At 42.4% G+C, this 25,936-nt stretch overlaps 1 protein-coding gene across 5 annotated transcripts in view; it reads left to right on the top strand.

The window, feature by feature from the left end:
- Window positions 1-25,936, top strand: part of ARHGEF28 (Rho guanine nucleotide exchange factor 28) — a 304,052-nt gene that overhangs the window by 137,837 nt on the left and 140,279 nt on the right. For all 5 annotated transcript variants that reach the window (XM_039242075.1, XM_039242076.1, XM_039242078.1 and 2 more), the window contains exons 5-7: window positions 8,832-9,015; window positions 11,684-11,864; window positions 16,911-16,983. In XM_039242075.1, coding sequence (XP_039098006.1) covers window positions 8,832-9,015; window positions 11,684-11,864; window positions 16,911-16,983 — 438 coding nt within the window. The remainder of the gene's footprint in view (window positions 1-8,831; window positions 9,016-11,683; window positions 11,865-16,910; window positions 16,984-25,936) is intronic.

The raw sequence follows: 25,936 nt of genomic DNA, 5'->3' as shown, positions 1-25,936 counted from the left end.
TCTTATTATTTTCAAACGCCCTACCCTAACATGCCTCCTAAAGAACTTAGGACAGTGGAAGGATTTGGGATTTACCTCTGGGTGGTCATATCCCATCCCTGCTTCTCTCATCTGGAAACCCTTCAAACAGCAGGATACATATGACTGTTTTTGATTGCACTCAGGGGACTAACCGATTGAATTTGAAAATGACAGTATTGAAGGATTCTGCTAATACTCAAGGAGAGAAACATACAATTTTTGCTTTTTTTCCTAGATTTCTTTAAGAGGATTTGAATGCTAGCAGCTGTCCTTGTATTTATTTTTTTTAAAAAATGGCTTTAAAACTACCAAGCCTTGCAGATATAAAGGCTGATGGTTGAAGAGATAGGTGGGACAGACTTGGAAAGAAGGTGGGCAGTGAGGCACAAGTAAGGAGATGTTCTTAGGGACATGACCAACCTGTGTCCTTTGGCAGTGATCTGTTCCTTGTGGTCCCAGTGAACTTTAAAAGGCCTTGTCTTGACTCTTTAAAATGTGTGCCTTTATGTGATCATGAGGCTATATAGGTAGAACCTCCTCCCCCCAGATCTTTTGTAATCCTGTCCTGGGTTTTAGTTCATAGTGATGCTGCCATACTTGTTTCTCTGCCCTACACTGGTAGTCTACTTTAATTTGTAGACCTGTAATGAGACAGTGGGGTGTGTGTGTGTGTGTGTGTGTGTGTGTGTGTGTGTTGACCTATCTGGCCAACATGTGCAGAGTTGGATATGAGCCTGCGCTCTTAGGGTTGATGTGGCTTAGTTCTTGATGCTTGCTTTCCTTACTCTCGCTTTGTTGACTTAAGCTCCGTCTTCACCGCCCTTCTTGTTTTTGCCATCTTTTACATAATCATTTCTTTGCCATTAAGAATTTGAGTTTTGGAGGTAGGAAAGCCTGGGTTCAGATCCCTGGTGCTCCATTTAGTATCTGAATGAGCTTGGACAACTGCATGATGGTGTCACACCTCAGTTTTTGCTTCTATTAAATGGAGAAAATAATAGGCCTTACCTTGTGCCGTGGCTATCAGGATCAAATAAGATAACATATCTAAGTCGCATAATAAATGTTAGATGGAAACAAGGAATGTAACGTTCTTAGAGTCGCTGGAACTAACAAGCCTGAAATAAAAAAGGTGGTTGTGCTGGTTTGTTCCTTTGCTTTCATTCATATGTAACAGCTGCTCATGTGGACTTCCACTGAGCTTTTTCGATCTCCCCACCCTCAACCTCATCCCAGGTAGGGAGCACCTTAAACACTGATCTGTTACCTGATTTATCCCATCTAACTTCCTCTTCTCTGTCACCAGAATATCCCTTGCTGAGTGTGCCTCTCATGCTGAAAGATGGGATGAGGTCTCCCCACTGATGCTGTGCCTCATAACCATGGAGTTAACTATCTCACTCTAGCCCCGTGCACTCGGGGCTCTGGCTTCCAGTCCGGGTGAGGGCAGTGAGTGGGCCCTGCCCAGCTCTAGATGAGAGCTTGCTAGGTTGTGCTTCCATTCACACTCCCAGTGCACATTTCAAAAGGCCATTGCCAAGATTTGATGAATCTACAGTTTTTTTCTGCTTGTCAATAATAAAGTTAGATGGTAATGTATTTTCCTTTGTCTCCCAAACAGAACAGGGTTCTTGGAGGGGCAATTTGGAGGGGTGCTTGGCAGTTCCACAGGCTCCCCTGTGGTGCGAGGGGAAAGAATGCTCAGTGCGTAGTAAGCTCTCAGCAAATGTCAAATGAATAACTAAATGGAGAACACAAGAGCTTGCAGAAATATTAACAAATATTAAAAAAACTCTAGTGCACAGTCAGGAAAGGAGATAGGACATAATTGTTGCTTATGGTCCCTAATGACTGCCTGCTGCCCAAGGTGTGGGGCTCTAGCACATTTGTCTTAATGGCACATCTGGTGTCCTACATAGATGCAATTACAGTGCCCTCCTAAGCAGATGGCTGGTTCTCTTAAATTATGCTTTTAAATTATAACCAGAGGAAAATTGTTGTGCAGTATATCGTGTCTCTCTTTAGTGACACTTGTACTTTTTGTATGCAAAAGAGCAGATAAATGTATACTACTGGTAAGTCCCCCAGTACTGGCTTTCATAGTTCTTGAGAACCCCGTCTCATGTGGTATTTTCATTACATGACCCTGACCATCCTGCATAGTAGGCTGGGAAGGAAACACTTCGCTTCTTCGGATCAAGCAACTTAAAAAAAACTTGAAAATTAAGTGACCTTTCCAGAGCTATATCTCTCTGTGTTTAAATCCAGATTTTTCAATTCTTTGGTCCGTTTACCTTTGTGCTATACGCTGTTGTGTCTGGATTCTTAACACAGAATATCGATGCCCACGTTGTATGCTTCAGTCTGGACATGTCCCCAGAGGGTGAAGGCCAGAAATTGGATGGCCATCTCTGAGTTCTGATAAGGACTTTTTAATGTTTCAGCTGTTTTAGTACTAGTTCCACAAGGTAAAATAAAATGTTAACCAACCTTTGTTGTGAGTTAAAAAAAAGTCTTGTGTTATTCATAAACTTATAGTGTCGAATACATTTCAGTGACTCCACTCACGAGTTATGAAATGTTAGTCCTACAAAGTAGAAGTAGTTCTGAATTTAAATTGTATTTAAAAATATTTGCTTCTAGATTATTGTCCCTGTCACATTTATCTTTAATATTTTGCTTACAGTGTTTAAGGATATATCTTGTTTTGGTAGCAAGTATCATAGAATAAAAATAACTTGGGACAGTTACAAACTTGTTTCTGTTATTGGTGAAATGTTTTGGATAATAGACCATTTTTAAATTTATTTTTTATTACAAATTTTTTTTACATTTATTTAATTTCGGGAGACAGAGAACAGGAACAGGGGAGGGGTAGAGAGAAGGAGACACAGAATCTGAAGTAGGCTCCAGGCTCTGAGCTGTCAGCACAGACCCGACATGGGGCTCAAACCCACGAACTGCGAGATCATGACCTGAGCCAAAGTCAGATGCTTAACTAACTGAGCCACCCAAGTGCCCCAAAATTTATTTCTTAATTTTAAATTCTCATTAACATACAGTATAGTCTTGACTTCAGGAGTACAACCCAGTAATTCAACTCTTACATTTGACACCCAGCGCTTATCCTGAAAAGTGCCCTCTTTAATAAAAGCGCCTTCCTTAATGCCTGTCACCCATTCAGCCCTCCTCCCCCACCCATCAACCCTCAGTTTGTTCTGTGTATCTAAGAGTCTCTTATGGTTTGCCTCCCTCTCTGTTTTTATCTTATTTTTCCTTCCCTTCCCCTGTGTTTATCAGTAAAGTTTCTCCAATTCCATATATGAGTGAAGTCCTATGATACCTGTCTTTTTACAACTTATTTTGCTTTAGCTAATAGATCTTAAGAGATGATTGAGAAAAGAGTGGTGTAAAAAGAAAGCAGAGATTGGCATTTTGTTAACCACTTACTCACTGAAAGTAGCAGATCGTAACGCTGATGTTGCATTAGCATTGCTTTGGAATCTTGACAAAAAAGTTAATGCGTGGGTCCTGTCACCAGAAATACTGTTTTAATTGTCCTGGGGTGAGTCTTAAACACAGCTCTCTGCATGTGTGGGGAGAGACATTGGACCCCGGAAGAAGCAAAGTCCCATTCATGGTCCCCTCTGTCTCCCAGAGAGGCAATGCTGACTTGTACAGTGATCCTTTCCTTGCTTTTCCTTGAAGTTCTGCTACCTACGTATTCCTAAAACGTACACCTTAGTTTTCGCTTTTTAAAATCTTATTAATTGAAACATGTTCCATTTTTCTTCTGTGACTTTCCCCTAACATTGTGTTTCTTAGTTTTTTTTCTCTTTCATTTTTGTTTTTAATTGCGAGAGAGAGAACACGCGAAGGGGGAGAGGGGCAGAGAGAGAGATTCCTAAGGAGGCTCTGTGCTCAGGGTGGAGCCTGTCATGGGGCTTGACCTCAGGACCCTGGGATCATGACCTGAGCTGAAACCAAGAGCCAGCTCCTCAACCAACTAAGCCACCCAGGCGCCCCTATATTTCTTAGTTTTTTTCTATATTAACCTAATTTTTCAGTTGTTAGGGTACTAGTGTGATTATATTACAGTTTAATCTATTGTTGATGGACATTGAAATCACTTCAGTTTTTGGCAGTTTTACATCTTCATGTGTGTTGCTCGTGTGTATAAAGCGTAGTCCTCAGTGGGGTTGATTATGTAGGAGTGGAGTTGCTCAGTCAGATACAACATAAGCTTCAGTAGATTTAATAGATGATGCTAGTGTGTTTTCCAAAGTGGTTATGCCAATTTGCATTTCCCATAGCAGTGACTGTGAATTCCTGAGGGCTTGATCATTTATTTTTCAGTCTTGCAACGTGACCTTTCTGCTAATGTAAAGGCATAGATGGGAAGCTATAATGGTCCCATATTTGGACTGAACAGTATGCAAAGTCACTCTCCTTTAGGATCAGCCACACTGTCTCTGCTCCTCTGCTCACGCTGTCTGGGAGGTCCCTTGATGTGTCCTGGATTTCATGGGTGCTGATCCCTGGTCAGTCAGGACGAGGGTGAATGCTCTCAGGACCTTGTGCCTTTGATCTGACAGCCTCATTTTCCAGGCAGAGAAACTGAGGTATGACAGAGCCGAAGGCTTGAGCTTTGCACCTCCTTCCTGGTCTATCGCAGATCCCTTCATGCCGGGATGGGAAATGCTGGCTGAATGTCACAGCCTGCTCACTTCTTGTTTTGTGTCTGGGTGATCTTGCTCCCGGGATGTGACAGGTCATACCTTCTACTGTTTGCCATTAGAACAATTACTAGGAATTCTGTTTTAGAAACATTAGTTCACATAACTCCTGGCACCAGCCAAACAGGAAGAGGCCTATTTATTTGGTTAAAAAGACATTTTAAACACCCTCCTCCCCACGTCTGCCAAATTGTATAACCTCTTTTCACAGCTTGTTTTCCTGACCGCTGTTAAGAATCTGAAACTCTATAACAAGCAGAATTATTTATATATGTCACAGTGGTTCCTATTTCAGGCTGTTTGCCTGATTCTGGGCCTGGAACTTGCATACTGAATGAGAAAGCTCTCCCTCAAAACATTTTGGTCAGCTTCTTATTTGTTTTCTTCAAAGATCCGAAGATCCTCTCTTCCCCTGCCTTCCCGCCTTCCCAGGAAGGGAGGACTTTGGGAGGGAGGGAGGGAGAGAGAGGGAGGGACAGTTTGAGCAGTGAGCAGTTCAGTCCCACAAGTTTGCTGTGTTCTCTTATGAACTAGCTGTGAGCCTGGAGCCTGAGGAAGGAGTAGGGAGCTGAATTAGCACAACAGTCCTGGAAAGTGCCCCAGAGGAGGAAACTTTTCCCCACACCCGCACTGTCAGCTTGATTGAATACACTGATCTAATTCCCAGGTTCAAGGGCAGGTGCGTCACTGCCCCTAGGCAGTGTACAGAGTTGTATTTAAATGATTGACACCATACTTGACTTTATCAACCCTTTTATTTTAAAAGGGAACGTAGGGATACCTAGGTGACTCAGTTGGTTAAGGGGTTAAGCGTTAGACACTTAGTTTAGGCTCAGGTCATAATCTCACAGTTCCTGAGACTGAGCCCCACGGCAGGCCCTGCACTGACTGTGCAGAGCCTGCTTGGGATTCTCTTTCCCTTCTCTCTCTGCTCCTACCCCTGCTCGTGCTCTCTTCTGCTCTCAAAATAAATAAATTAAAAAAGATGTGACTTATTTAAAAAAATGAAAAGGAATGCAAAAGGTTTAGATATTCTTTTTTGGTCTTCTTTTTCTTGGAAGAAAATCGTATCCCATAGAACCATGTGATTTTTCTCACCAGGTTTAAGCTGGGATCTAGGACTTAGAAATTCCATCCTAGGATCGCTGGTCATGATGTCATGCTGACATACATGTTCAGGGATGTTCTTGTGCATGCGTGTCGGTTTCATCACCTGATCCTAACCAGTCTCTTCCTCATTTTTAAGAAGGGGAAAAAAGATGGAAATCTCAACCATGACTTGTTGGGAATCTGTTAAAAAGGAGAACCCTACTTTCTAATAAAATGAGATTAAAGGTCAAAAACTTAAAGGATAAAATAAACACAAGTTCTTTAATAGCCTTTTGAAGGTATCGAGTGTATTAAACAGATGCCCGGCAGGGACGCACCACTTTGTTGTTAGATGTTTTGACATTTCACTTGTCCTCCCGTGGGACGGGGGTCTGTGCTGTGTCATACAGGTGATGGAGCAAATGCACGGTGAGGTTGTGCTTTTCACTGCGAGGGCTTATTTACATATTTGAGATAGAAGCCTTTACAGGGAAGCAAAAAATAATATAAAAACAAGGGGGACAAAACCTAAGAGATTCTTAAATACAGAGAACAAACTAAGGGTTGCTGGAGGGCTTGTAGGTGGGAGGATGGGCTAATGGGTAAGGGCATTAAGGAAGACCCTTGTTGGGATGAGCACTGGATGTTATGCATGGGGGGTGAGTTACCAGAATCTACTCCTAAAATCATTCTTGCACTATATGCTAACTAACTTGGATGTAAATTAAAAAAAATAAATGAAAAAAATTGAAAAAAATGAATTGCAATTGGAAAAAAGCATTAGAAAAAGGGTCTAGGTAAATAATATAAACCACTAGGGGCGCCTGGGTGGCTCAGTTGGTTGAGTGTCCTACTCTTGATCTCAGTTGAGGTCATGATCTCACAGTTCATGAGTTCAAGCCCTGCATTGGGCTCTACACGGGTGGCATAGAGCCTCCTTCGCATTCTGTCTCTCCTCTCTGCCCCTCCCCTGCTTGTGAGAACTCTTTCTCGCTCTCAAAATAAATAACGTTAAGAAAAACCCCACTAAAAATACAGCCTAAGCCGTTTTCTCCTGCTTCTGTGTACTGGAGTATTTCCTTCTAATTGTTTGAAAGTCAGGTGGTGGTGGATGCTGGCTCTCCAAGTAGCATCAGTACAGCCTGCAGGGGAAAGAAAGCTGAGTTAACTGCCTACCCTTTTAAGGTAGAACAACACCTCTACGGAGCCTCTTCAAGGGGGAGGGCAGGGTTGCAATGTCATGAGAACTTGGAGTTGGGTTTAATGATGGTCTTCTAAGGCAGAGGAGCGGCGGTAGGCAAGGAAGGGAGTTGGATTAGGACTGGATAAGGATTGTGATATTATAGTTAAAGATTGGTTTCAGGGCTTAAGCTTCTTGACATTTTTTTACAGAACGGCTGATAGGTCTTGAAGGGATAATGAACACACAGTCATTTGCCCAGGGAAGAGGCTCCTGGACTAGTCGAGTTATGCTAATGAAGACAATGGAAGAGTAAAATCATGTTCAAGGACACCGTAAACTGTGTGGGGAAGTAGGTGGTTTTTGTCCTCAGTGTCGAGTCTCCATGAGAGTATGTAGCTTTTGTTCACAGATTTTAGTTGTGGTATCAGAGGCAGAACTAAGGATGGTAGCTAGCATGTGCAGTCATATATGAAAAGCTAATTTTCATGGGTACTCCTCAGGGAAAGGGCCCCCCTTGGTCATATTTCGTTCAATAGGCAGATATTTCTAGAGCATATACATGCGCCAGCCACGATACTAGAGTAGAAGACATAGGAGGTCCCTCCCCTTCTGGCCTTTCTCTGCAGCGTGATGCAGTGTGCTCTGGACCTCTTTCCTATTAGAACTGCAGCCAATAACATGACTCAACTTGAGGGTGTATATAATTCAAATTCTTACTGCATGGTTATTCCAACAAATATTGTTAGGATTTTCAGGTTGAGTTTGTAAAAACTAGGATTGTTTCAAGGGGCGTCTTGATGCCTAGGGAGTTCATGGGTCTACTTTTTTTTTTAATGTAAGCATATTTACTCTTCTCCATATTTCCAGTGTAATATTTATCATGAGCCATCTGTGTTCCAGGCTCTGGGTATTGCAATAGAAAGAAACATAGGTGTACAAACTGTGCAAAGAAGGCAATTTTAACATAGACAAATATCGGAGATTTTAATAGTTGCTCTTCAACTCCCCCAGTACTGGGTGATTTCAGTTTGTCAGATACTATGCTGGGTGTTGAGATTAAAAAAAAACAACAAAAAAAAGCAACAACTTCTCAGCCTGTACAATGATACAGAGGAAACAACCACAATGTAAAGCAGCAAACACTACAGGGAAAACTCAGTATCAAGACTGATCAAGAGCCCTCTGTCAAGGGGCATGTGAAAGGCACAGGCTGACTTTTTTTAAGCAGATCGTCCGAGTGGTTTTTCCAGCACTGAAATAATCTAACAGATGGGTGAAAGTGCCTCCGTGAAGTTTGGGAAGGATCTTGGTCACAAGTATTCTGGACACAGGAAACCCATTTCTGTCCCAGCTTCTTATCAGGGGCGGAGCAAACTCTCAAAAGTGGGAATGAGGGCTCCTTTACAGGTGGGGCCTCCGAGAGCATGCCCTATGGAAGTAGCAGCATCCCCTTCCTTAAAGGGCACCTTGGAGTGTTTCTAAAGGGTGGTGTGCTCCCAGCACTTGCTTTCCCGGATGACTTTATCGCACATGAGAAAAGTGGCGTGAGTGTGCACTGTAGTGGGCAGAAGCAGCACTGGGCCGCGAAGAGCAGTCTGTCTCCAGCACTAACTGGCTGTCTAAATTTGGACAAATCACTTGGCCTGTCCACTGCTATAAAGTGAGGTCTTTGGATTAGATGCTTTTGATAGTTCCTTTCAGTTCTAACATTCTTACTATGTCTAAATACATGGGCATCTTAGATAAAACCTATAAGACAAAGTTTGTAAACAGGATCTCATATCCTATGTTTTCCTTTTCAGTGCCTTTATGCAGAGAATCTCTCCTACACCTGGCTGTGAGATGGGGCCTACCCAAGCTCTCTCATTTCCTCTTGTGTCTCCCTGGTGGAGTCCAGGCTTTGGCTTTACCCAACGAAGAAGGTGCCACACCATTAGACTTAGCTTTACATGCCGGAAACGCCAAGCTGGTTGAAGACATCTCAAAGTGAGTTTGGCTACTTGATAGACTGATTCTCTCTTGATCTGTTTGTATAAAAAGTGTTCGAGGTATCGTGGAAAAGTTGAAACAACCAAACCACAAACTACTGTTGGTTTATGTTTTACCATTAGTTCTCATGTGTAAAGTAGAGAGTATGTGAGCAGATAGATATATTTGTTATCAACATTTCATGGGGGCAGTTAGGGGGAAAAGTCTTAAAAGGCTCACAGGGAGTTATAATGAAGAGAAAAGTTGGCAAACACTAGCCTAACCCCCTACTTATCTTTCAGGTTTAAGCTCAAATAGGACTTCTTAAAAATTTTTTTATATAAATAAACAGCATTTTTTCAGAGATGCCATCTCTGTTAGGGCCTTTTGTGATAAATTAATTTATTTTTATTTTTTTACATTTATTTATTTTTGAGAGACGGAGAGAGATAGAGCACTAATGGGAGAGGGACAGAGAGAAAATGAGACACAGACTCTGAAGTAGGCTCCAGGCTCTGAGCTGTCAGCACAGAGCCTGATGCCAGGCTTGAACTCACAAACTGATAGCATGACCTGAGCTGAAGTCAGATGCTTCACTGACTGAGCCACCCAGGTGCCCTATGATTAATTTATAACATGGTAATTAAAATTATTAACAATATTATTTAGAATTTTAACAATATTATTTTTTTTAACAATATTATTTAGAATTTTATATATGGTCATCATTTATTGCCTAGGTCTCCTTCCTTTATCACTTGAGGGATGAAACTGTGTTCCCACTGTAGTATTTCTGATACGTTTTCAGCATATAATGCTTACTGAAAGAAGATAAATTGTTGAACCAACTGAGCCAGCCAGGCATACTAAATTTTTGTTAAATCAGTAATAGACAAACTCTAAGATACTGTGTGGTTATTAGGGTTTTAGTGAAATACTGTAAAAGAAATAACAATGTAAAGGAGCTGTAAAGTTTACTATGTTGATGATGATATTAACATTGTCATTGAAGGAAGGATGTGTGGTTTCTTATTTACAGTCGTTCAGATTGGTGATTATTCTTAAGAAAGGGAGATTCATGTATAATGATTTCCTTGACTTACCAGGTGTTAAAAAATGGGAAAGTGCATTGAAAATTATGAAGTTCTACATAAATATTAAGTATAATCAGAGTATTATTACCTGGTGTATCTTAATGGACTGGTTTTTCTTGTTTGGCTTATGAAACTCAATGTAATTTATGGTTTGATGGTGCATAAATGGATATTCGCATAGAAGTCAGAGCTTTTTGTTTCCTTTTGTCCTACTTTGGTCACATGACCACCAGCCGAGGAAGAAGCCAATCCAAAAGGTGTTGCCCTTTTCTTGGCTCTAATGTGACCCCACTTGCTTGGCTAAAAAGACCAAGGGAGGACTACTTTCTTGGCCTTCGTCATTGTGGAGGGTTCAGTGTTAGATCAAAGTCCAGAAGGCTGACTTGACCTTGGGTAGCTCGGTACCTTTCTACAGTCTCCAGGACCAGAAGATATGATGTGCTTTAAAAGTTGGCATGTCTAACGAATCTGTTCATGAATGGTATTGGGAGTAGACTGTGAGCTAAATCCCGAGTATATGATGAAGCTTCCATTTTTTAAATTAACAACAGTGTTTTTTGGCTCAGGCTTTAGAGTCCATTTGCTTCAGTGGCATGTTAGCATGGGGAGTTGTTTTCTAGAAGATTCTGGAGGTGCTGTGAGTAATTCATGCCAAGAATTTAGAATCTCTTTTTGCTCCATATGACGGAGATAACATTTTTTTCATTGAAAGTATATTCTATTTTTGTGAAGCAAACATTCATTAACAAGATGAGGTCATGTAAGAGGAGGAAAGAGGCATAGAACTAATTCTGTGAAGTGAGGAACCTGGGAGCAATCTGTGGGGACGTGACAACCTGCTGAGGTGAGCTCCAATCCGGAAGCACTAGCATTTTCCCCCTGAGGCTCCTTTACTGTTGCAATTGCGTGACCTTATGAGCCATCCAGAATATTATAATACTAACTGTAAAGCCTGTGTGTAACTAATAAACGTACAGCTGTTCTTGGCTAAAACAAAACAGAAAATTAGTTTCTGTTCAAGAATTTAGTTTGGGAATATTGTTTCTTTGTTTATGGGTGTTTTCAAGAATAGAACAAGATGAAATTGATGCATTTTTAATCTGCATGATAAAATTATTTATAACAGTGGACCAGTGTGTTATGAATATGTCTTGTTTGTAACATCCAAACCTCACCGTGCTCCCTGGAGATCATATCTATTTTTCCACTGTAATCACCTAAGAAGTTGTTGGTTGCCAGCTAATTTGTTCTTTTACACGTGACCCCATTAAAGCAAGAGGCATCTTTTTGAGTTCAAAAGGGAATGGAATATTGAGGTAAAACACTATGTTTAAAAGCCAGTAGTTTGATTAGTTACATGAATATCTTTATGCAGTATATGTGAATAGCTTTTCAACTGACATCTTCTGCAGGTGGAGGAAGGTAACTTTATTAGGCTCTCTTTACATGGTCTTGCGTACTTATTGTCAGTAGATGGCTTGCATGGATCTTTTGGCCAGTTAAATTTGCAATACTGGGGGCAGTGAGGGTACTGGAACCTTGGAGATGATATCTCTGAAACTTCGATTGGATTTTGATTTGTGACATTTCAGTTTCCAGGGCAGACGTTCCCCGGGCTTTTCCCGAGTGCAGCTCAGCGAAGATGCCTTCCTGCAGTATATTCACTCATCAGAAATGCTGACCTTGACTGTGAACCACACCGCTGAGCATTTGTTGGAGGGAGATATTAAACTCTTCAGGAAATACTTTTGGGACAGAGCCTTTCTCATCCAGGTGTGTGTCCCTTTGTTCTGGTAGGTAATAACTGATACTCCTTGAGAGTACAGACGGCAAATTCTTTGTTTTGGGAACAGAGTTTTGGAGGATAGCTCTTTATCTTCTTCTAACGAAGTTTTGGGACGTGGAATTGGAAACTGTGTTACATTGGTAGGCTGAAGATTTTTGCATAATATTTTGGAGGTAGAAAATAGAAATTTGTGTAAGGATTTATTTTCCAGGAGCCAGCATCCCAAATGTTGGGTTTTAATCATCTAATATTGGATATTTTGTATTCATTTGTTGATTTTACTTCATTCTTTTTTTAATGTTTATTTTGAGAGAGAGAGCATGAGTGGGGTGAGGGGCACGGGGGGGGGGGGGGGAGGGGGGGGGGGGGGGGGGAGAGAGAGAGAGAGAGAGAGAGAGAGAGAGAGAGAGAGAGAGAATTCCAGGCAGGCTCCACACTGTTAGTGCAGGGCCCAATAAGGGGCTTAATCCCACAAACCATGAGAACAGGATATGAGCTGAAATCAAGAGTTGGCCCGATGAACTGACTGAGCCACCTAGGCGTCCCTGATTTTACTTAATTTTTATTTAAAGCCATAGTATTTATGGTTGTTATACATGAAAAATACCCACTTCTGGGCTTTCTTAAGGCTTAAATCTCGTTAAGCATTTGTCTCAGTATGTTGATTCTTCATGAATGGGAGTGGGCATTTGAAACCCATTCCTTTTCAAAGGCCGGTTCAAACACTAGCCTTCAGTGACCTCATAGCATGCTCCTGTCAGAACTGAAAAAGTTTCATCTTCATTATTTTTAAATTTTTTGTAGAATCTGGAAGAATATAAAGAAAATTTACATATTTTAATTATCATGAAGCAAGATGTTATGAGTAAGACTTGAGTCCATCTAGTTGACAGTGCTCCAGGGTGTCATGGATTCACTCACCACATGCCCTGATGTCCTGTGTTCTCAAGCAAATCCTGGAGCAAGACACAAGTTTCATGACTGTACAGGTTTTACAAAGGAAACCGTTGAAAAAAATGATACTGTCATTTATCACAGCTTTGGCTTTTATAAAATGTTTGCTTCATATAATTAAACTTCAGATTTAGTTTAAAAAATTGCTGTCAAAGTTTATGGTTGGTTTAGTCCATATATAGGTTTTTATTTAAAGAAGTAAAATGAGGGGCGCCTGGGTGGCTCAGTTGGTTAAGCATCTGACTTCAGCTCAGGTCATGATCTCGCAGTTCGTGAGATTGAGCCCCATGTTGGGTGCTGTGCTGACAGCTCAGAGCCTGGAGCCTGCTTCATTTTCTGTGTCTCCCTCTCTCTCTCTGCCCTTTCTCCGCTCTCTCTCTCTTTCTCTCCCAAAAATAAACATAAAAAAATTAAAGAAATAAAATGAAACATGCTCCTCAGTATGAACTACATTCCTTTGTTGGGTTTTAGGAAATGTATCATTTTCTGGCAATACAGTATTTCCTCATTTGCTCAAGAATGCTTGTCATTTAAAGATACTAAAGCCATCAGTTGTCCCTTTGGCTTCTCACCCAAGCCCCCAGGGGCAGATATTCTGACCAGGCCAAGCCATGGCCTTGAAAGCAACATTGCTCCCGATGTGCTCGGCTCCCTGCACCTGTGCACTGGCAGAGCTCAGGAGCATGTGTGTCCTTAGATGGGGTGATCTGGTCACAGTGTGGCACCTGGTGACAAAACTTTTAAAAGCAATAGGGCTTAGGGGCACCTGGGTGGCTTAGTCGGTTAAGCGTCCGACTTTCGCTTTGGTCATGATCTCTCGGTTCTTGGGTTCGAGCCCCACGTCGGGCTCTGTGCTGACTGCCAGCTCGGAGCCTGGAGCCTGTTTCAGAGTCTGTGACTCCCTCTCTCTCTGACCCTCCCCTGCTCATGCTGTCTCTCTCTCTCCTAGAAATAAATTTAAAAAAAAAAAAAAAAAAAAAAAGCAATAGGGCTTACCCTGTATATAGCAAAAACCATGAGCATTTGTTTCATTGTAAAAAGTGAGGCTTTTTATAGATAGAATAGTAGAAGTTGTGTGGCTGGGTGGTGAGCAGAGGAACAGGAAGGGAAGAGAGCAGAGATTCTTGAGGTTATTGTGATTTCTAAGAAAATCTTTGTGCTTCCTGGATCTCAGCTCCCATAACCTTTGGGATTTTGAAGAGTTGACAATGATATAGGTGTCTTTTGCTATGTTAATGAAGTGACTTTGGGAAGGTAGCTAATGTTGGGGACTGTGATTATGGGGTTGGAACTTTCTTCCATTCCACCCTCTGACCTGGGTGGAGGGGTGCGGGCAGGAGATGGAGTTCACCAGTGGTCAATGATTTAATGGGTCCTGCCTATGTAACGAAACCTCCATAAGAACCCTAAAGGACGGGGTTCCAGAGAGCTTGTGGGTTGGTGACACAGGGAGGTGCTGGGAGTGGTGTGCTCCATGAGAATATGGAAGCTCTTTGCCCTTTGCCTATACCTTAGTTCTTGTCCCTGAGTACATACTTTTATAAGAAACCAGTAATCTGGTAGGTACAATGTTTCTCTGAGGTCTGAGAGCTGCTGTAGCAAATTAATCAAATCCAAGGTGGGGAGGTTGTGGGAACCTCTGATTTATAGTCACTTGGTCAGAAGTACAAATAACAATTTGGACTTGCAAGGGGCATCTGAAATGGATGAGGCCAGTCTTGCTTGGTAATCAGAGAATTGCCCCTTGGTAAGGGACCCCCCCCCCCTTCCCGCTCCTGGAATTGGGTCCAGAACCCTGACAGACATCCAAAATAGTTCATCCTTACCTGTGCTACAAAATGTTTCCATAGTATTCTTGAATTCAAAGTTTTCAGTGGTATTTCTTTCTGGTTTGTTGCTATTTAAATGAAAACAGGTGATGATGGTTACAGGTTGTCTATGCTAAAGCTTTATAATTTGGGAGAACAAATATATAATTATGTATAGTAATAAAGTATTCATGTTCTGTTAAATCTTAGATGTGGAAAAGTCTGTTTTTTACATAACAGGTGTAGAAATGACTTTGAGGTACTAATTTATTCTTAAGGAACTGAATCATGGCCTTAGTCTTGTCAAGGAGGCATCTTGAGTCTTGGGATCTGGTCAGGGCTTAGGTACCTGCAGCCCTTCTAGAACAACAGCAATAAAACCTTGCTGCAGAAACCTGAGTCTGCTTTACTGTAGACAAGAGCTATTCAGGAAGTGATCCCATTCAGACGCCATACTTGTTAAGAGTTGTAGAGGATTCATCTTAGCCCCTTGCATTATAGCTGACACTGGTGAACTGATAATTTGGCAGTAAACATCAAGTGTTAAAAAATGCCAAGTTGGTGCTAAATATCCAAACAGTAAACATATTAGGAAATGAGATAATAGGCAAAATCTTAGGTACATTTTCTAACCATGCTTTAATTTTCTCATTGTAACAGAGTTGTTGCTGTTAATCAGAATGTTGAGAATTGAGTTCTAGAACTTGGCTAACATTAATAATAATTTCAGTTAGGAAATTAAAGTGTTCTAAAATTGCATCGAAATTTGCTCAGAAGAATACCAATTACATTAATACTTGCCATTTACTAAAAAAGAAGTATTTCCTTCAGGTTTTGCTTTGTAATCAGAAACTGGCATTGCCTGATGCCCTTTTCACACAGGCTTGCCATTTGTCCTCACTGAAGGACTAGGATTTCAGTGTCAGGGCTAACCCAGGCGATCAAGTGGGCCGGTGGTTGTGTTTGGCCTTGAGCCTGCATGGCGAGATCTCTTCCCACCGTAGCCACTCTAGATCCCATCTCCTTAGCCTCTCCCAGTATGTACCTGGTCTGGTCCACCCTTTAATTCCATGGTGCCCACTAGAAGAGAGAATATTACATCTTGGGGATAAGGGTGACAGCAGTTGACAGCTATGGAAGGTAGGTAACTGGGTGCTTGTTTCCTGCCCCCTTTGTGGTTTGGTTAAGTGTGTATGTTTTCTTGGGTTTTTGTTGTTCTGGCTGCAGGATGTTCTTATGAAATAGTCAAGGACAAGGCATTTGATACACTGAGTTTAATTAATTAATAACATGCCTATGATGGGGCGCCTGGCTGGCTCAGTTGATTAAGTGTCATGATCTCACAGTTCATGGGTTCTAGGCCCATGTCGGGCTCTGTGCTGACAGCTCAGAGCCTGGAGCCTCCTTCCGATTCTGTGTCTGCCCCTCTTTCTGCCCATCCCCCACTCATGCTCTGTCTCTCTGTCTCTCTTTTTCTCTCAAAAATAAATAAACAATTTTTAAAAAATTAAAATGTCCATGAGGATTCAGGGGTCTGGGCCAGCTGTAGGGTTGCCTGCCCAGGTTTACTCATGCATTTGTTCTGGAACATGTCTTGTTGCCGTGTTGGGCTATTTTGCCACTTGGCATGTCAGCGCGTAATTCTCTGGCTCTTCGCATTTCCCTGGCCACGGGGGATCCATTTGAAAACCTTCTGAGAATGCAGAAGGTTCCGGGAGGGCAGCTACTCTCTAAGGGCACCTACTCCCTAAGGGCACCAGCTTGGTCTCAGCCTGGGCAGCCTGCACCAGCATATAGTGGTTTGCAGCCCAAGGCCAGTGGTCATCCTGGGCCCTCTCTCTGATGGGGGTCCCGTCCCCAGGACCCTTGTGTTGTATGGCATGGGTAGAGGTTGGTCAGGATGGGCACATGCATAAATAGTGGCTCTTCCTTACAGTGTCAATGATTTTCTGTTCTTCTGCCCCCGTTTTTGATTCATGCATTATTTTCCTGAGGACCTTCCGGTTGTGACATGGAGAAGCAAGCAGTAGAGCATTAGTGGCAGGGACACTTTCACCCCATGCCCCTGGGTTCCCCCCAGTGTCTCTCATCATCATCTTGGGGCGCCGCCTCTATGTACTCCCGGTGGCTTTACCCCTCCCTGTCTTTCCAGACCTCCCCAGGCCTTGCCTGGCCTGTCTCTCTTCAAGACCCATGCTTGTGATTTCCATTTCCTTGTCCCATTATCTCAAGCCTCCAGTTGTTTTCAATAATCTGTTTTTTCTTTCTTAGGCTCTTGAAGATCAAGAAGCCAGGCCGGAGGAAAGACGTGCCATGCCCTCCAGTGCTGTGGGAACTGAAGAAGGTATGCAAGCTCCTTCCCCCACACTGGGGAACCCAGAGAGTGCTCGGAACTAACAGGTTAACTGGTGGTTAAAGTAGTTAGTGAAGCACAGTGGAAACTAATTCCTTCCTTTTGCTTTCTGTTTAAGAATATTTTTTATTTTTCTTTGAAATTGGGTGTGAGGATAGGGTTATATATATATGGGGGCATGACTACATTATTATTTCATTTCAGGATAGTGGAGGGGCATTACAAAATATCTATTGTGTAAAGGGACAGTAGTTGGATAGGGCTGGAAACCACCATATTAGATGCTGGCATTAGGGAGAGAAGCCAGGACAAACCCATTGCCCCTAAGCCAGTGTCGTTGACTACTGGTTAATATATATTTTTTTAATTAAAAGGATTTTTTTCTTAAGTTTATTTATTTTTGAGAGAGAGAGAGAAGAGCAAGGGAGGGGCAGAGAGGAGGAGGCACAGAATCCGAAGCAGGCTGCAGGCTCTGAGCTGTCAGCAGAGAGCCTGACATGGGACTTGAACCCGTGAACTGCGAGATCGTGACGTGAGCCAAAGTTGGACACTTAATGAACTGAGCCACCCAGGTGGCCCGCTGGTTATTATTTTTTATTCTGCTTGTAACTGGCCACGTAGACTAGTTACATTATAGGTATTTGTCAGCTGTTAACATCTTAAACTCTTTGCCTCCGTGTTTGTTAAAAAGTAGTCTTGGAGGAGGAGGTTTTGTAGCAAGGTGCTGCAAGTCCGTGTGCCCATATTGCACACACTCGTGGGGTAAGGTGACACACTGAGCTTCCTGCTCAAGCCGGACCTGCTTGGGCCCCCTGTGGAGTTGCCCTCACTCGTGTGTCCTGTAGATGCTGTGCTGGTGGCACCAAGGAGCCGAGGCTTGCCCTGCCTGTCTGAGAGGCTGTGGGCGACTATGCTTTCTCCTGAAGTCCTGTAGGAAAACCTCTTTCTGGTCTGGTGTCAGCAATGCTGGCTTCTCCTGAGCATCTGGCTTGCTTTTACTGCTCTAACAGTAACTTCCCAGGTTTTTGTTTTTGTTTTCCTTGAAGCTGGTTGAAAAAAACAAAAACAAAAACTTGGAGCTAAGGTTCTCACCTGCAAATATGTAGGGTACTGCTAAGTTCATTTTTGTATTAGCCTTATTTATTAAGCTTTCACCCTTGCTTTTTCCTTGTGATTTTTACTTGTATGTGTTTCTTTTCTAATCTACCTTTAAGCTAATTTAGAATGAAGTAGAGTCTGAATAAATGTTTGAAGTCTTGCCCTTAAGGGGTGGACAGTTGGCATTAGGACAGAAAAACATGTTGCCCTCAGTACATTATGGTAAGTGAAACGGGAGTCATATGCCAGTAGTCTCTGAAAGCTCTGTGGCTTCTGACTGTTAGCAGGGAAGGCTTCTTGGAGGAGGTGACCCTGGAGCTGTGATCAAATGGAGGGAAGGGAGTTTGAGACAATGGAAATATTTGTAATACAGAGTTCTGAACCACAGGGTGAATTGAGGGAAACACAGGTCATTTTGTAGTCCTGTCGATTTCGTGTGTGTGTTTGTGTGTGTGTGTCCAGTGACACAGGCTTGAGGGGGAGGCATATCAAGCTGGCTTGCACACAAAGCAAGGAACTGGAACCTCACCCTGACAGCTGTGAGAGCTGCTTCAGGCAAATTAGATTATCATTTTCCAAAGATCACTCTGTGAGAACGTGAAGAATGGATTGGAGGAGTTGGAGGCAGGGGTGGTTGCTGCTGTAAGGAATACAGAGGAGGGTCTGCACCACAGCACTGTGATGACAGTGGAGAGGTGGGGACAGATGGGGACCTCCCTATGGGTGTAGGATGTCCGGTGGGTGTCAGCAGTGAGGGAAGGGGTGGATTCCTCCAGTCCCAGTGTGTTCGTAACTGGGCGAGACCTTAGAGGAAGCAGCATCATGACAAAAAAAGTTACTCTGTTGTGTATGGTTGAGTTTTATGGGTCTAGGAACAGCCACGGTAAGGTACCTGAGGTCATACAGCCAATAAGCAAAAGAATTTGGACAGAAACCCAAGCGCGCCAACCCCCCAAAATTAGTGTGTGTAGTACATAAACCCTTGTAGGCAACGCTTCGATTTGTATATGCTTGGAGGACACATTACAAACCGCACGTCCCTGCAGAGGGCAGTATTCAACCAAAGTGGAAATACTCCCATTAGTTTTTGTCCATTCTTAAGCCTGTAGACCCCTCACCTGGAAGAAGAAAACATTTTGAATGTCAAAGTATGCTTCTTTTCCTTCTTTAAACCCCAAAAGCAAACCTTCCCTTTGTGATCTACTAGGAGAGTCTTAAGAGACTATGTTTTTCTGTTCCTCCTGGGGCAGTGGGTGGGGTGGGAGGCTCCCAGCTTGTATCCGTAGCTGCCATTGATTAAAAGATGACAGTGTTATGCTGGAGATCAGCTCTGCAGTCCCTGTTAGCGTGATAAATGCTGTCATCATTGCCTTTGAGCCAATTATGTTTCCATAGTTTCATGATTGTAATCGTACTGCCAACAGGATGGGACGTTATTCCGAATGAACTAAATAAATAGCCAAAGAGCCTTCTGATTTTTTAACATGCTGAGATGAATAAGCTAATGATTAGTATTTATTAATCTACCAACTGACACTGTTTTGTCCCTTGCCGCCTCCATCCTTATTTGATCTCCTGTTCCACGATTTCCTAAGAAGTGTCGGAGAGAACACCAATCTTGGGAGATGCTCTGATAAATAAGGATTCTTGGACCAAATAGGTTAACAAATGCACTCTATGAGACTTTCATTCATTCTGGGGATTGAGAGTACAATAAATGTTTTTCAGCTTCTATTGAACTTGTTGCAGTCAAGACCCCCGTGTGACCTTATTCAATAGTTCTCTAAATGGTTCATGCAAGAATCCCCTTTCAACAGTACTTAGACCATCTCATGGAGGCGGTCCATGGAAGGAACTTGGGGGGATGTTGCTCTCCCTCATTTCTACTGTTCCTGCCCTTTCTAGACCATATTTTCTTCCTCTTTCATGATCATATGGGTCCTCCATCCATTAGTACAGATGCTCACCCTGGGAGCCTGGTAAGGGAGGTGTTTTTAAAACTCCTCATGGTCACCTTGAATATTCAGAACACCTGTGCCTTGCCCCGCACCCTGCTGTGCTTTTTGGTGTTGTTTGGCAGGTTGATGACTGCTTAGAGCCTCTGGGGCGACGGTAAACAGAACGATTGCAGTACGATTGACCACTAGGTGACTCCATTTTCTTTTATATTCTTCTGTAGTTTAAAAACAAAACACTTTGTGATCTGCTAACTGTCTCCACTTCTGTGTTAAATAGTCCCGTACTTTGTTGGCTTCTCTCCGTTAATTATGTTCCACATTTTCAGTAACAAGGAAATTGGGAATGGGAGCTGCAGCTTGAGTTCTCCTCACAGAGGACCGAAGGGAGAATACTTTCCTCTGGGCTAAAACAGCAGTTCACAGCAGGGCGGAGAGGCTTCCTCTTCATGACCCTTCGAGAAAGGCAAAAGGCGGGAGAGGCTATGGATGCAAATGCAAGGCGATGTCTAGGCAAGCAGACATGAGCCCCACAGGCATAGCAGTAGCTAAAAAGGCAAAGAGAGAAAAAAAAAAAAACCAACCCAATCTCAAGGAGTTTACTTTTATATAATTGTACTCCAGTATTTGTTGAGTGCCTGACACACTGATCGAGGTGCTGGGCATGCAGCTGTGAGCTGAGCGTAATTTGTGCATTCCGGTGATCACTGAGAGGGACATTGCTCGGAGTTGGGAGTGTATTTTCTCAATTGTACACATGAGAAGGTAGCACAGAGAGGTCACATAACTCGTCTCATGTGACCCTTGCTCAGGCAGTCAGAAGTCTGGCAGGTAAATTCTCTTAACCTATCATAGTATAGAATAGCCACTACCCTTATATAATGGAACACTTACCTATTTCTTTGTTGGGCTGCTGATTGAGAGTTTTCTCCAGCATTTGTATGATGGAAAAGTGTAAAATTGGAAGCACTGCTCTGAAATGAGCTCTCTTCCACATGGCTGACCTGTCTCATAAAGTCCTTACAAGGATTTATGACCCACACGCACAGGCATGTCTTGATGACACACACCAGCTACAGGCAGATCTACTAAACCCTCAGCTCCACCACGGTCTCGCTTCTGAACATCATGCAGGTTATTCATCTGTTTTCTTGGGTGCAAAATGGTGGGGTTGGGAGTATCATTTAATCCTTCATAGTAAGGCTTACGTGAGAAAATACAGGTAGAGCCCCTGGACTAGGATCTGAACACGGATGCTTAGCCACTACTAGTTCATAGCCCTACTAGCTTGTTACAAGTGCAAGTTACAACCTGTGCTAGGGTGGATTTAGTGGTAATCGTGCATGTGTTGGGACACCAGGACACAGCTCTTCCTGTCAGAGTAACGAGGTAAGCAGCCCTTTCATCTGCGTATTCCTTAGATGAGGTTGCAGCCCTTCTCTGCGTGCTCTGGGTGAGTGAAAGGTAAGGAGGGAGTTGGGTGGTGGATCTTCCTTATTGGAGTATTTCCCATGAGTTACTGGGAAAACAAGAGGGCTTTTATGTGTGCAGAGTTTCCTTTCCAAGATTCTTCATTTTAAATATTGTAACTGAATGTCTTTTTAGAAGCGTTGAATATAATTCCAATGTTTGTCAAGATACAAGTCTTTTAAGCCTGGCTGGCTGGGACCTGAGGTGTTGAGGGCTTCAGGACAGCAGTTGAGGAGGCTGTTTCGTGGGGAGGGTTACTCAGTTGGACACAGAGTTCTTACCTTAACCCTAGTGTGGTGTATCCATCCAAGGACTTGATCAGGGCTTTTCACCTGAAAGTCAAGCATTTAGGCTTCATAAAGACAATTATAAATCATACCCTGGGAATGTACTTTCCAGCCCGAGGAAGTGATTTGAAATTGTTTATGTCATCTTAAAGGGTAGCTCAGCCTTTTCTGTACTTTATCTTTAGAGACTGACCTCGCCCGTCTTCTTTCTCCTGTCCACAGAAGTGAATGGGTTTCATCGTTAAAGGGACAGGGATAAAAATAGGATATCAACCTACTGTGATGTACCTTTTGTTTATTATTATTACCATACTAGTATTTTCTCACACGTAAGGAAAAATTCTTCTCCTTGCCTCTCCAGTCAATTGCAGAATTAGAGAGTGGTAGTGTGAGCTGAAAAGAATCTCAGATTCTTCCAAACTCCACTAGATGTAACAAATTCTGTTCAGATGTGCCTTGGATGCTGTTCCAGCCGGGTCAGGTTGGCAGGCTGGAGACAAGGACTTGGATTAACTGACTTGTATTAGGAGTCTAACACAATTGAAATAAGCTAAAGTTGGAACTCTACAGCAAAGAAGTTTCTTTCTTGAGTTGAATTAGAATCTAAGTGGGAAGTCATCAGGACAGAAGAGTATTCCAGACAAAACTGAATGTGATTTATACCTTTCAAATACGACTTGCCTCATTGTATTCAAGCAGTTGAGTAAATCAGAAAAATGATTTTCTCACCTCATTTGGAGATGTAATGATTTAGAGTTTCTGCTTACTTGATGGTTGTAACTACATTTTTGGGCTGAGGGTATCTTTTTATTTTTTTTTTAAATCCCCATGACTAAGTTCTTCAGTCTCTGAAATTTTATGGGGAGTGGGTGATGCACACTGGAGACCTGAAAAACAAAACAATCACCCAAAACTATATCCTACAAATCTATTAAATATAGTTACCATATGACCCAGCAATCACACTCCTAGATACATCCTCAGGCAGAATGTAAACCTACATCTCCATAATACAATGTATGCAGGTGTTCATAGCAGCCTTATTCATAACTGCCCAAAAGTGGAAACAAACCTAAATGTCCGTTTAGGAATGAATATACAAAATGTGGTCCATGCACACGATGGAATGGCGTTGGGCAATAAAATGGAATGAACTTCTGGTACATGACAACATGAATGAACCTTAAAAATGGGAAATATCCAGAATAGACAAATCCGTTAAGAAAGAATGAAGATTAGTGTTTGCCTTTGGCTGGGATGGGAATGGAGGCAGTTGGGGAGAAATGGGCTGTGAGTGCTAATGGGTACAGGGTTTCTTATTGGCCATAATGAAAATGTTCCCGAACTGTAATGACTACAAGAGTCTGAATATGTAAAAAATCATTGTGCACTCTAAATGGGTAATTAGTATGATATACCTTAAAGCTGTTGAAAAATAGCTTGTAGGGAAGAAGTATCTACTAAAACATTAACAGTGGTTTTTATTGATTATTTTGATCTTTTCAAAAAAATTTTTAATTACTCTGGTGGCCTCAGAAGGTGTCTTAAGTCATTTTAAAACATTTCAAAAAGATGTCTTAAATTCTTTTTCAAAGGTTGCAGAGCGCACCTATGCAAATTACATTGTAAAATAACATTTGGAATTGTGTCAGGGCAAGAATCTCTTCCTTCACCTTGATGTCCTCTCCCCACCTGATCCTGTGTCTCTGCAGGGGTCCAGCCAGGTTTGTTCACCTGAATGGACTCTTAAGGCTCCTAGATGAATGGGGCTCATGCTGATATTTCTATAGATAAGTGCCTTTTCGTTTTCTCCCAGTCCATATTTATACTGGGAAGTCCAAAAGATAGGTTTTACTAGCATTCCCACTTTTAGGAAAACATGGAGTAATTGGGATACTGAAACAAAAGGTCACAGTATTAAAATGGTCCCTGAATTAAGAGTAGGAAGGAAGGCTTCTCGAATTTGTTCCCTTTGCCATTTTAGTTCTCTGGCATTTGCTAGTCCGATATGCACTCTGGGATAAGACATTAAAATGATACGTGGAAGTGATGTTATATAAGGGAAACACCAGTGCATGACTGGAAAGGAAGGGGTAGCTTTTGGACCCAGCTGGAGGAGTGGGAGGGTGCAAAGGGAAAAGTGTTCATTCATCTGATCAATCTGGCAGGTTACAAGTTGGGATAAACAGTGCTGGTATTGAGAGTGTTTGAATTAATATTCCAAAAAAGCCAACTGCATTCCTTTCCTGGTTCTGACCTACAGTCTGCCTAATGATCCACTACGTCTCATCAGCTATTTTTGGCCACCAGATTAGGTGGAGGAGAGGAGCATTTTACTCAGTGCCTTTAATATGCTAGGCACTCTGCCCGGCACTGGGGATTCAAGTGTTGGGCCAAAAGCAGTTTGGACTCAGCCTTCCTAGAACTCAGTCTGTTGGGAGAATAGGATCCATTCGAAGCCTGTGAACCGCTCAGAATTCCTTTGGACCTTTGTGGAGTAGGCATTGCAGGCTGAGAGCATGACCCTTATTTCCAGTTGTGCTTTTGATAATGCTCTGCAAAGGGAACCCAGTTGTGGACTTGACTGTGGACAGCTGAACCTGAACCAGGGCTGTAGCAGCAGTAGTTGGCTGGCTGTCTCTGATCAGGATTGATTGATTGATCGATCGATCTATCTGTCATCTATCTATCTATGCCTTCTTTGTGGGAGGAGTCAGATGGCACAGCAAAGGATAGTTAAAGGAGACCAGTCATCCTGTACTTTCAGTGTAAGCTTTTTTGCTTTGTTTGAATATAGCCTTGGGCTCCCATTTTTCAAAAGGGGACAGTAAGGCTTAACGCAGAGTTGAGATCTACTAGGCTCATCTGTTTCTTAATGAAACACTGGCAGGAATCATAGAGCTACTTAACCCTGTTTTGTGAAAACCCTGTTTGCTGGTGCAGTGTCTCTGGTGAACATGACTCTTAGAGGTTATTTCTTCCATTACAGTTTGGCAATAAGAAAACACGTTTGTTAAGTTGGGTAAATCGGATTTAGAGGGGATAATCCTGGGTGGGCCATGAAGGCAGGATTCATAGGCCTTTAAAACAGAGTAGTTTGAAGTTACTGATAGCATTGTCTGCCGGACGTTGCTATAGCAATGAGTGGTTTGATTGCAAGGTGCAGTTGTGGTAAGGGGAGTGAGTGTAAAAGGATCCTGGTAATTTAGCAGAGTCTCTCCTCAAACAATTTGATTAAACTCCAGTGGAATGAGTGCCACATTCTTTAAAAGCTCTAGGATGAAGTTGTGTATACACTTAGATTAATTAATGATACATTATTATCGTGAATCCATACGCTGCCACAAATGTTTGTAACGATGTTTGGGTAACGGTCTTATAACTTGGAAAATTATTTTTAAAGTAATGATACACATTTTATAAAGATGTGCCCCTTTTAATATAGCCTGGAACAAAAGAAAAATGCAACAGATGCACCACAAAACTGTAGGCTGACAGTGTGCAAAGCCTGGAATTTGGAGAGTGGCAGGAAGCTGGGATCTGAACATATGACCAGAGTGGCACATCTTTTGTTATTGGATTTTACCAGGCACTAGGGCTGTCTTCATTAGCACAGTCTTGAATAAAATGTGTGCTGTTGCGTTTAATCACTGCTGTAGGTACATAATTGTTTAGAAATGCAGAATCCTGATTTAAGAGCCTATGGTCTGCAAGGGCTTTACAGGCATATCTAATGGTGCCAAAGCAGAAATGTGTGTGATTCTCTTGGAGTCTGTCTATCAGAAGTGTCCATTGAAACTTTGGTTCTGGCTCCTGTCGCCTTAACATCATGGTGCTATTTCCCCCCACCTAGCCGGCTTTCAGGGTTTGGGTATGTGTGCTTCAAAACAAAACCCCTAATATTTTCTACAGGTGCTTCACATCAATTCCTGCACCTGTATAACAGGACAGAAAGCTTTATGTTAGTGTTTTGAATTTTGAAACTTAAGCAGCGGGCTTTTAAAGGGTGAAATTGGCTCCTTTTGGCATTCCTGTTGCTGACCATGTTGTTCCGCAGACGGTACTCTGCTGCCACCTGGAGGCCCTTAGTGGGCTGTGCATTTAAAGGTACCAGGGATCCAGGGAACAGAAGCT

Source organism: Hyaena hyaena, unplaced genomic scaffold (genome assembly GCF_003009895.1).
Source record: "Hyaena hyaena isolate Hyena2069 unplaced genomic scaffold, ASM300989v1 scaffold_205, whole genome shotgun sequence".
Taxonomy (NCBI): domain Eukaryota; kingdom Metazoa; phylum Chordata; class Mammalia; order Carnivora; family Hyaenidae; genus Hyaena; species Hyaena hyaena.
This window is presented reverse-complemented; position numbering and strand designations above follow the sequence as displayed.